Below are 11,946 nucleotides of genomic sequence, written 5' to 3'. Positions count from 1 at the left end.
GACGGTGTCGCCGGCACCTGGCGAGGGCCCGAGAGCGGCAGGGGGGCGAAAGAAAAAGGGAGTCGGCGGAGCCTTCGCCGTTGCCCGGCGGTTTCCGGGCCTAATCTTGTGGTACTGGGCCGAAAGGCGACGGGAGCGAAAGGCGAGAGAAGCGCGGAGCACTCGGCAAGAGGAAGCGTCGGGGAGCCTCGGCGGCGTCGCCGGGGTCAGCCGAAGCCCCCCGGCCGCTGGCTGGGGCCCGGGGTGGTGAGGAGGCGCTGCGAGGCCTAGCCGAGGCCTATTACCGGCTTTGTGTCTGAGGCGGCGTTGGCGGCGGCGGGGGGGAGGCGGAGCTCGGGGCGGCCTGCGGGAAGGCCTCTCCTCCGCCGACCGCGCGTTTCGGCCTAGGCCGCGGGGCCGCCCGTGGCCTCCGGGGAGCAGGTGAAAGGGGTCTGTGTGTGGTGGGGGCCTGGGCCTGGGGCAGCCGACGCCGGTCGTCCGGAAGCCAGGAGGAGGCGAGAGGCCGCTCGTGGACTCCGGGCCTAGGCCCTCTCCCCTCAACCGTCTCCCGGGGCCTGGGTCACCCCCGTCCACGGAGAGAGAGACCAACCGGGAGGTGCGGCCGCGCTATGGACCCCTGACCCCGCGGGGTCGCTCGGACTTTAACGTGTGGACTGACCGCTACTGACTGCACCGCCTGCCCCCGTCTCCTGCCGGCCCTTAGCATGAGCGAGGGGAACCCAGCGGGGTGACATTGTGCCCGTTGGCGGATTCGCTTGCCCCCTGCCCCGTCCCCGTCCGCCTCCTCCCACATGAAGCGATTCTGAATATCCGGGGGGGGGGTTCTGGATTATTGTTTTTACGAACCCCCGCTTGTGGCTGGGGGGTTATTTAATCTGAGGCCTTAGGGTCCTTCGGTGTCTCTTGAGTGTTCTGTGTGTGTACATATTTTGCTCTTAAGTTTATACATATATTGAGCGTGTCCACGTCTCCTCGGTGAACCTGAGGAATCCTTTGGCACCATGTCCTGTGTGCATTATAAATTTTCCTCTAAACTCAACTATGACACCGTCACCTTTGATGGGCTCCACATCTCCCTCTGCGACTTAAAGAAGCAGATTATGGGGAGAGAGAAGCTGAAAGCTGCCGACTGCGACCTGCAGATCACCAACGCGCAGACGAAAGAAGGTAAGAGCCACAGGGGCTCCACATCCTCGCTGGTGGAAGAGAGATGCTGGTGGCGAGGTGCCTGGCAGGAGACTAACCGCCATGATGTCTCTTGTGGGACTGTTCGTTCGAACACTTTGGGGACGACTTTCATTGATAGCCAAGGGTTGCAGCAGTCGGCCCTGGAGTTTGACTTACTTGATTTCTGCGTACTTGGATCATCTGGAACAGGCTGATCCCCAATCGTGCAAGTCTGATGATTCCTCCCAAATGATTTTTTAAAACGAGGATTTCCGTGGCACAGGATGGGGGTGTTGTCCAGGTTCTCTGAGTGCTTGCCCTGGGGCGTTTTCTAACCTGTTTTTCTTCAGGAGGAGGGAGGAGCGCATAAGCCAGGCTGCTTATTTGTTAAAGCAGCACTAGAGATACTTTTCTAACTTTCTAACCTAACCACGTTTGGGGGTTTAATGGCAAATTCTATGTTCTCTTCTCCCTCCCCTGATTTATTTAGTTAGTTTTAATTTTTGGAGTTGCCTGCGTTGTGGTGAAAGATCCTCACTTTAATGTTTTAGAAGATGTAATCCAGCCAGTCTTTTTTTTTTTTTTTTTGCGGTACGCGGGCCTCTCACTGCTGTGGCCTCTCCCGTCGCGGAGCACAGGCTCCGGACGCACAGCCCCAGCGGCCATGGCTCACGGGCCCAGCCGCTCCGCGGCATGTGGGATTTTCCCGGACCGGGGCACGAACCCGTGTCCCCTGCATCGGCAGGCGGACTCTCAACCACTGCGCCACCAGGGAAGCCCCTCCAGCCAGTCTTTAATGTTAGAATTGCTTTTGGAACTTGGTATATTCCGGTGTGACCACTTTTGTCTTGTGTGTAAATTCCAGAATTAGTAATGCAGTAATTAGGTAGTTGAACTCTTAGTTCATCACATTACTCTTAAACTTTAGCAATTTCGTAAAGATCAAAAGTACAGGTTTTTCCTTTTTTTAAAATAGTAATTGCTAGACTTTACGTAATGATGTTGATACCAGGATACTGAAAAATAGTCGGCTGCTACTATATGAGTAGCTTATTTATAGAAGCCACTCATTGGAATCTTTAAGTTCTTTCTCCTTTTTAAAAGCATTTTGTATAATGTTGAGAATGTAGCATAGGTATGAGAATGAGACAAAATGGCCTTTTCAGATTCTGGCTTTGAACTTGTTTTGGTTTCTTTTTCTCATTACTGTAATGCTGATGTGTAGTTTTTAGTAGGTCAGTCTTTTGAGTTTTACTGATGGGATGAGAAGTAAAGTGAAGTGCTAGTTAGGGTATTTCATTGATCACTAAATTTGACTTAAGGTGGAACATGGGTTCTTTTAGTTGAAATTTGGGGGGGCTCCACGTCTAGCATATAGTTTGGTAGGTAGAGTAACTCTTGTTATGTACAAGAGCTGTTTTCCATTTATCAGTACATCCAGACATAACTATAATTGTGTTATGTTAAGAAACAGTACTACTGGCATATGACAACTCAACAATACTCAATAAGGAAGAATTTTATATACTCACTTGGTAACACGTGAAAGAATAGTCTCCACCCCCCCCCCTTTTTTCAGTGTATCAGACCTAAGGGACACTTCATGTGAGGCTTTGGTAATTGTAATTATGTGGGAAAATTATTGGGGATCATGAACAGTTGAGAAACAGCTTTTAAAAATATTATTCAAGAAAATACCTTAAAGAAGATACTCTTTAAGGCCACAAAAGCATCCCTTAAGCATTATAGTCACGCTTAACAGAACAGATGGATTTACACGAATTTTAGGCCATCTTGATATGTTAGTGATACTTAAAGAATGAGAGGAAAGAAAATATAAATGAAATTAGAGAATTAAGGCAATTTTAATCACATACTACGCAATTTCATATTTTACTGGAGTATAACAGGATTTAACCATTTAAGACTAGACTTTGTCCATCTTTTCCACCTAATAATTGATAACAACTTTGTTAAACTGGAGTAAATTATTGTTGATGGAATTCTTGTCCATGAATTTAAGAGTTTTGTCATGTGTTGTTTTTTTTTTAAGCCAGGAAATTATATGATACGTTATTTTTACAAACGCTGAAAGCAGGGAAGTGCTTTGCTCAGCAGCATATTTTTTATGTATTTGTGAACTGTCATTATTGGAGAAAGCTTTGCTATTAGATTGGTTAAGAGAAGAGAAAATTTGCATCTTGTGCAGTCCTCAAATTAGGAGAGAAAAAGATATCTAGGCACTTAATGAGTTTTATGAGAAATAGCATCCAGTGTCACAAGGTAGCTGAGTAAGAATGCCACTTGGTTTTAGCACCGTCCAGTGAATTAAAGAGGATGGAATAAATATAGCTTCATAGTTAGGAGATTGCCTAGGAAAGAATGCCAAACTGGATCACTTCCGTTTGTTTGAATTAATGTTTCTATAAAACATTCCTTACAGTTTTGGAAATCTGTCCATGTTTAGGACTCTTACATCTTAATTAGACTAAAATGCTTGGATCAGAATTTCATGTTTTAGATTTAAGAATTCTTCTTTATTTCTAGACTGTATTTCAAAATGAATCTCAAATTATCTTTTTGAATGTTTTTCCTGAATAAACTTGTTTTCCTAATTTTCTGCTTGTTTGCAATCCCCCTCCAAACACACAAACACACACACAAAACAAAACAAAACAACCTTTATCCTGAACTTAGTGTGAAAGATTTGGAAGCTGAGGATGAAGTATTTTCAAGACTGTTTCTCCATTTCTTAAATTCATCTTGTTTTTCATTTCATCCATAGTCTTCATGTTTTTGGATCTGAAATGACAGTGTTGCCTAGAAAGGGTCTTTTGAAGCTAACAGGCTACTTATTAAGGAGGTGTTTAAAGGGTAAGAAATCATCAGTGTAATTCAGATACTTTAAAAGGTCAGTTAGAAAGCATGTGGCATCAGGGCACCAGACTTCAAGCTTGACAGCACTGTGTTGATCAAATGAATAAGTTGGCGTGGAGAGCTCATGAACATATTTGCTATTTGTTCCCACAGTGAACTCTTTTGAGGGTTGTTACGTAGGCAGAAGCTTAACTGTCCCGTGTTTGACACCAAGTTTTGGTTCCAGAATTTTTAAAAGATACCCCATCTCCCCTGCTCCCAGTTTTTCTTACTCAGAGCTTGCTTGGAATTTGGGACTATCCTGAACTATCCAAAAGATAATGATGGTAGTCTTACATTGGTATGTGAAATCTAGGAAATTGCATCACTCTAATTGGAAACTTGTGAAGATACAGCTTATACTACCTGAAATATACTGAAAAGAGCCCTTTCCTGAACAATTTAGTTTATAACAGGAAATAGTGTGATTAAAAATAATAGAGCTGATACATATATAAAAGCTTAAAATGCTTACATATGTGATAAACTTAAAATAATTAGAACAGTGGTAGTCAGCCCCTAGGTGCTGAGTAACGTTAGTGAATCAGGTAAACTCAGTAATCTTAAAAGAGTGAACCCTGATACCTGATTGTGTGATTAAGGGAGATGGGTACATTTTTACATGTCTCCCTGTAGTGGATTATTTTTCTTTTTGGTAATTTTACAAATTCCTTTCATAGCAAATCTTTTTTTTTTTTTTTTAACCATAGTTGAACTCATTGGTCCAGCTTCTTTTTTAATTTCATTCTTAGAAAAGTATTGCAAGCAACAGTCCAAAGAGTAGAAAAATTCTTCCTCCCTGTTTGTCTTCTGAGAAAGTGACATCCTTGTTCATCCAGTTGCTTAAGCCAGGAACCCAGGAATTCATGCCTGATTCCTCTTTCACCTTCGTCTCTGCCCCCGCATCCATCCGAAAGCCTTCGTTCTACCTCAAAACACTCTTGACTCTTCATTTCTTTGTCACATTCCAGAACAGATCATTACTCTCTCTTACCTAAACTACGCAACAATCTCCTTATTGGTCACCCTGTTTCTATTCTTGTTCCCATGCAGGTTCATTCTCCACTTAGATACCAGAGTTATCTTTGTTTTTAATATTGTTTTTAAAATTGTCATCATTTTTATTTAAAATCCTTCAGTGACTTCCTGTTGTACTTAGAAACAAGATATGAATCAGTATATATAATGTGTACCTTTCTACCTGTATTTCAAGTCATTCTTTCATTTTCATCAGCTCTTCTGGCCTTTTTGTGTCATTTTTTCACATGCTTTTCCCTCTATCTGAAACATTCTTTGTCCGGTGTTTTTGCACATCTTGCTGGCTTCTTAGTCTCACCTGTCAGTTCCTCAGAGGGGCCTTCCTTGAATCAACATACTATCCAAAGTTGCATCCACTTTCAATTCTTTATTACAAAACCCTTTATTCTGTATTTGAAATGTGTCATATTTTAATTTCTTACTGTGTCTTCCCCAGTAATACTGTGTTTAGGGCCTAGGAGAGATAGAATGTTTGCATTCTAAATAACAGCTTTTTCTCATATAGTTCAGATGTTCTGCATTACTGGCTAAATAGAGAATGACTTAGTCTTACTGAGATTTGGGGTTCCACAAAAGTAGAGGTGCCAGAGCCAAGAACCTGCTGATACTATTGGGTGTCCTTTTAAGAGAAACCCCTTATGGCTATGGATATTTGTTCTGACAATTTCAGTAATCTAGATGCAAGGAGCATGTAGTTATTAATACTCCTTTATATTTAAGATCATTTCCTGTAACATTTATGTCTGGTTGAAGTTTTCTATTTCTTGAGGACTATGACTTATCCAAATCCCAAATAGAAATTCAAATCTTTATTTTTTTATTTACAGAATATACTGATGATAATGCTCTAATTCCTAAGAATTCATCTGTAATTGTTAGAAGAATTCCTATTGGAGGTGTTAAATCTACAAGCAAGACATATGTTATGTAAGTATTTATTAAATCCCATGTTTAAGTTCTCAAAATAGACTTTTTTTGTGAGAAAGAACAAGTATATTTTAGAAGTGAACTCATTACTTTACCCTAATAAGTATGTCTTCTTAATCCTTAAAATTATGAGGATGAGTTTGTTTTTTCCTGATTTCTTCCCCCAGCTAACTTAACCTCTAGTTAGGAGTAAAAGCTATTAGAAAGATTTTTTGCCTTGTATAGGTAATATTTACAAAGACAAGAAAACGATGTTCAAATTAGTGAATAAATATTTCTGAACCCTTCTTTGGTTTTTATTTGCCTGTACACTTTTTCCCCCTACCATTTTTTCACTACAGAAATGTATGTTAAGTGTCTTAAAAGATCTGTCCTAAATATTTTGTCAGCATCAAGAGTATTCAGTAATGCTAACATTTGTTCCTAATCAGTACGGGGCTTTTGTTGGAAAGCGACCACAGACACTGGAATCAGACTTAGGTTTGACTCCATTTACTACTTCCCACCAGTTGTGTGAAGTTGTATTTGGGTAAGTTACCTAAAGTCTGTGACTCAGATTCCTCAAAATAAAATAGGGATATGAGTATTTAACTCCAGGGAGTTGTAGGAATTAAATAGTGCCTGGCACATGGTAAATGCCCTTTATTGGAGTAAGAATGTGGTAATATCTTAAGAGTGGTCTAGAGCTTAAGAAATTCACTAAAGGGGCAGGATTAAAACTTTATATCTAATTTTCTCTGCTTTCTTGAAATTTCAGTGGTGATAACCATTATAATATGTGAAAAGGGTAGCAACTTGAGCTATTTAAAGCGTAGAGATTTTTACTTAAAGGTGAGGTAGCCTTACTTGAAATTTTGGCAAATTCTGCTTTTGGTCAATGAAACATTCTGGAATTTGCCAGTCCTAGGAAATGGAATGTGTTCTTGGAATTGAGGGAAAATAGTCATTTCCTGGAGCTTTACCTCATGTGGACAAGTTTTCTAAGAATATTCTCATTAGTTTAGTGTAAAGTTACATATATTCCATACGTTAACGTTTGGAGCTTCTTTTGTGTAATATCTTCTGTATAGCAACAACTTAAAAAGCTGAATACTTTTTTTTTTCTGTAAATATCAAGTGAACTATGTGCCTTTAACTTTACATAATTTTGAGACATTGTAAGAGAAGAATTAATTCCTAGAATCTAGTGTGAAGTTATTCCTTAATTTACCAGGTGCTTTTTAAAAATAGCAAATGTTCGATTTCAGTGATTTTTTTGATATTCAGAGACTTTGGGGAGAGAATTGTTCAAAGTATCAATACTAGGGAAAATAGTTGCCCCTTAAAGAATTAAATGTGAATTCACTATGTATATGATTTCCTTTGTAATATACTTGCCTCTTGAAGTGCCTTTGAATTTGTTGAGCAAATACTAGTAAATTAAAACTTCATTTTTATCTCAGGACTTCCAAATCATGCACAAATTTAGAAACTCCATACGCTGTCTGACATTTCTTTGTAGTCAGGATAGCATAAACTTAAAACTAAAACTAAGCCTTTAAAGGCTGTATTTTAGCAACTTGACCCTTGTCCCGTTTTCTGTGTGGACTTTTAAAGGAATTTCTCTTTGAGCTTATTTGTGTATGTATTTTAAAAATCAATTTGTCCAGTTTCTCCATAACCAACTTATTTAACTTATTCTTTTAACCAAAATACTCTGTCCTAATGTTGATTTTTTTTGGAACTTAGAATTCTTATTTAGTCTTTGGTCATTGTCTTGAGACTTTTTTAAAAAATTAAACTGCCGGGCTTCCCTGGTGGCACAGTGGTTGAGAGTCCACCTGCCGATGCAGGGGACACGGGTTCGTGCCCCGGTCCGGGAAGATCCCACATGCCACAGAGCGGCTGGGCCCGTGAGCCATGGCCGCTGAGGCTGCGCGTCCGGAGCCTGTGCTCCTCCGCAGCGGGAGAGGCCACAACAGTGAGAGGCCTGCATACCGCAAAAAAAAAAAAAAAAAAAAAAAAATTAAACTGCCAACCTGTCTTTCTGGATTTGAAATTTAGTTTTTTGAGTACAGCAGTTTCTCAGGGATCCAAATTAAAAAATGTTAACAACAGTGGTCTTGCTTTAAGGAAATCCGATGTATGAAAATTCACATCTGTACCTATTAAGAAACTGAGGAATAATATTATTATTCAATCTATTAAGAAATAACAACAAAGTTTCTTAAATAACAAAATCCTCATACTACCTTTCAGAAAACATTTATTGTATAAGTGGCAAGATACACACCTATTCTAGAATTCCCCAGTATGGATTTTTTTTTTAAACCAGAAATGCATCTTAAACTGTTCAAAGGTAGTAAAGATTAATCCAGGTAGTGTGTTTATTCTGAAATTGGCTGTTTTAAAATCTTTATGCCAAGGAAAAATTGTGTTCCTAAAAATATGTGATTAGAGAGATGTTTTTATCACAAAAATTCATTAATAGCTACTCACAGAGAGCTAATGCTGTTTTTCTTTTTGTCGTTTTAGAAGTCGAACTGAACCAGTGATGGGAACTTCAAAAGCAGTATGTAAAAACACAATCTCACACTTTTTCTACACATTGCTTTTACCTTTATAATGTAGCTGTGAAGTAAATCATTTTAGAACTTAATATCCAACTGATCATAGTACATATTGTAAATAAAATGTATTTGATTACAGCTCAGTTGAATATGGATATATATGGCATAATTTGCACACTTTATTTTGTAGAAATGGGTAGTTTGTGCCCAAAAAGCACTGTTTCATATTAAATATGATAGCATTCTTCCTGTATGACGCTGTGTTGTACAGTTAATGTATGATCTTTTTTTTAGATCATGTAGGTTTTACACTAATGAACATGGTAACATGTTCTACATCTGTCTGTCTATAGTTAGTATTTTGTATGTATGTACAGGCTGTTGTGTGCTTTTTGTTTCTTGCAATAAAAAATGTTTGGAGTGTATATTTTGCCATTTTCACGTTGTATCACTTAGGTTTTTTTTTTTTTTTTGGTTTTTGGTTTTTTTTGTTGTTTTGTTTTTTGGTTTTTTTACTGCCTGATTGATGGCTTTGAAAAATGCATTAGCAACATCCAAAGCATATATTTAAGGTTTGATGCTTTCTCCAATTTCAGACACGTCATAGAAAAGAGCTTTCCAGAGACCATTGATGCAGCTTTTATTATTTAGTTTTGCTTTATTTGGCAATTTTGAGCTCCTATTCTTTGTTTATATCTGTACTGTAAAGTGAAACCTGGAATTGGGCCCCCTACAAGTATATCAGTGTCTCGTCGATGATTTTGATGATTTTATACAAATGAGTACATCGTTCTCAAGTTTTAACAGAGGTCTTCTACTTCTCTAGTCTGCTCAGTTGTCCAAATTAAGATATTTCCTCTTTCTCATAAGATATTAAAATGCTGCATTAATTGTAAGCCAGCTGAAAGCTGTAGCTTATCAAAGGTAACTCCCCTTAACCAGGGTAACATCTTAACCTTAAGCATGACACCATTTTGACTTTGAGCTTTTAAGTAAAAGGTAGCAGCATTCCTAAGTTGTGGGGTGAAACATCCGTTTCAGAACAGAGATCTGTAGTAATTGGGTTCTGTAAAACTTGATGGTTCTCTAAACATTTGACTGCTCAGGCTTGATTTGTACACAATACAAGATGTCTGAAATCTTCACATAGAATTTAAGGGTATTGCTTGCTGTTTCAACTTTATCCTTTTAAAATGCTACTGATCTTTTAATTATGTATCAGGCATTTCACTAACCTTGGATCATTGGATCTTAAACATGATAACATAGAATATCTGAACTTTGGACTTGTTCTCTATAAAGTATATGGCCTTTAGTTCTCATAGAACTAAGTATAGTGATTCAAAAATCACAACTCTTAGTGTTTTGGGGGTTTTTTTCCCCCCTCTTTGGGGTATATGGGGTTTTTGGGGGGGTGTTTTTTTTTTAAAGCGTAATGCTGTAAAGACTGTCCACAGTTTCTGTTTTGCTGGTGATTGGTTTAAAACTGATTTTTATGTATCCAAATGCTAGCACAAATCAGATTGACTATACTGGTGACTGTAGTAGTTAATGTAACACATTTTGTATAAAGTACATTTTATATAGTATTTAAACTAATTCAGATGAAGTTTTATTTCTTGAAAGCAATTATTTCCTTTTTGTTTATTAGCATGTGTATAAACACAGATCACATGTTCATAAATAAAGTTAACGTTCTTTTAGCCTTGTGTGTTCCCTGGCATGTCTGTATTACACTTACAAGAAGCAGTTTATTTTATGCTTATTTAGGTTTCTCTTTTCTTTCTTCTTTTTTTAAAAAATAACTTTAAAAGTGGCTTTGATTTTTAGGTAGAATAATTTTAAGTGGAGATATTAGGTAACTTAATATCCCCATCATTTATTTGCTTGGGGTACATTTGCTGACATTTAAGATTTGAGAGAATATATTCATAAAGTGTAATTAGTGCCCATCCTAGGAAACTTATGTGTATTGTGCAAATTCACAAAAGCCAATTAAGACAGAATCACTAAACCAGATTTTTAAATTCTAATTAGTAAAAATAAATGTATGTACACTTTTGGTAATTTAAGCCAGCTCTAATCACGGATGACTGTTTCTATCTATATTCCACAAGTTTTGTTTGTAGTCATCCTTCTATGTTGGTACTCCAAACCTGCTTACATTTTGTAAGATCCTTTAATTTCAAGCAAATATAGTTTGCATAAAAGATTTCAGATTCTTGCTTCCAGATGCAAGACCACAAATTAGATGTGAGAATGTGGGTTAATTTTGATGTCTATGGTGTGCATTAATCAGTATTTTTGGAGAGTACTTTTTTTAAGTAGCGTTTTTTTTTTTAATCTGAAAGTTACTGTATTTATTGATGTCTAGTACGTATAAATTCCTAGTTTCTAAAGCATTTCTTGTCGGCGTTTTACACTTATTTCTTAGTACCTTGCTATATGTAGAAAACAATTGGATGCCTTTCTAAATTTGTGGTAAATTTGACTTGTGTATTATAAGGTATTAAAGTGTTATAGGGATTATTTGGTGGAAAAAGGTGATTTAGATGCTGTTGAATATCTGAAACCACTTTTAACCAGATAAATAAATATACACTACTAATAACAAGTTGGCAGAAATCTAAAAGAAAGGATAGGAAAGCCCAGCATAATAACAAAAAGACAGCTATATCTTAGGAGTGGGAAGAACAAAAAAATGTTAGTTTTTTAGTTCCAACAAGAAAAAAGGGTGATATAACTGATTGCTTTCTTTCTAAGGAAATGATCAGTATGCATATTCTAGGCAGTAATAGGCTATTTTTAAAGGCTATTAATTTCATTGATTGACAGCAGTTTGTTCAGTCCTTGTTTCTTAAAATTCAGGCAATTCCTGGTTGATATATCAATAAAATGTTACCCTCTTCAAAATAGATTGAATAGGTCAGAATTTGTTCTGGATAAAAATAGTCTATTTATGTGTTCTTTCAATTTTTCTTTTTTAAATTTACCTCCTGAGATACTCATTCTTTAAGGAAAGAACACTTCAAAGCTGCACGAGAGTGAGAACCCACTGGTGGGTTATATGGCTAGGAATGTATGTGGGATTAGTGCATTATGGACTCTGTAGTCCCTCAATGTGGAGCTAAGAACCTTTTGTTTAAATAAACATCCCAGTAGTAATATCCATCAAACTAACTTTTAAAGCTCTTAAGATATTTATAAGATGTATTTTAAATTTAGCCAACATCAGTTTTGTTTCCATTTATTGAATTACTGTTGTGGTGGGCATTGGGCTAAAAACTTCATATCGAAACTGATTACATTTCTGTTTGGGGCTCTAAGTCATGCTGCCTTTATTTTAATA

At 37.8% G+C, this 11,946-nt stretch overlaps 1 protein-coding gene across 3 annotated transcripts in view; it reads left to right on the top strand.

Moving 5' to 3' along the window:
- Positions 1–604: 604 nt before the first annotated feature.
- RBBP6 (RB binding protein 6, ubiquitin ligase) overlaps positions 605–11,946 on the top strand; it is a 32,247-nt gene continuing 20,905 nt past the window's right edge. For all 3 annotated transcript variants that reach the window (XM_082645483.1, XM_082645482.1, XM_082645481.1), the window contains exons 1-3: positions 605–1,167; positions 5,949–6,048; positions 8,563–8,599. In XM_082645483.1, coding sequence (XP_082501609.1) covers positions 1,002–1,167; positions 5,949–6,048; positions 8,563–8,599 — 303 coding nt within the window. In that variant the 5' untranslated portion in view covers positions 605–1,001. The remainder of the gene's footprint in view (positions 1,168–5,948; positions 6,049–8,562; positions 8,600–11,946) is intronic.

Source organism: Mesoplodon mirus, assembly GCF_964341445.2.
Source record: "Mesoplodon mirus genome assembly, chromosome: 15".
In the NCBI taxonomy this organism is placed as follows: Eukaryota; Metazoa; Chordata; class Mammalia; order Artiodactyla; family Ziphiidae; genus Mesoplodon; species Mesoplodon mirus.
This window is presented reverse-complemented; position numbering and strand designations above follow the sequence as displayed.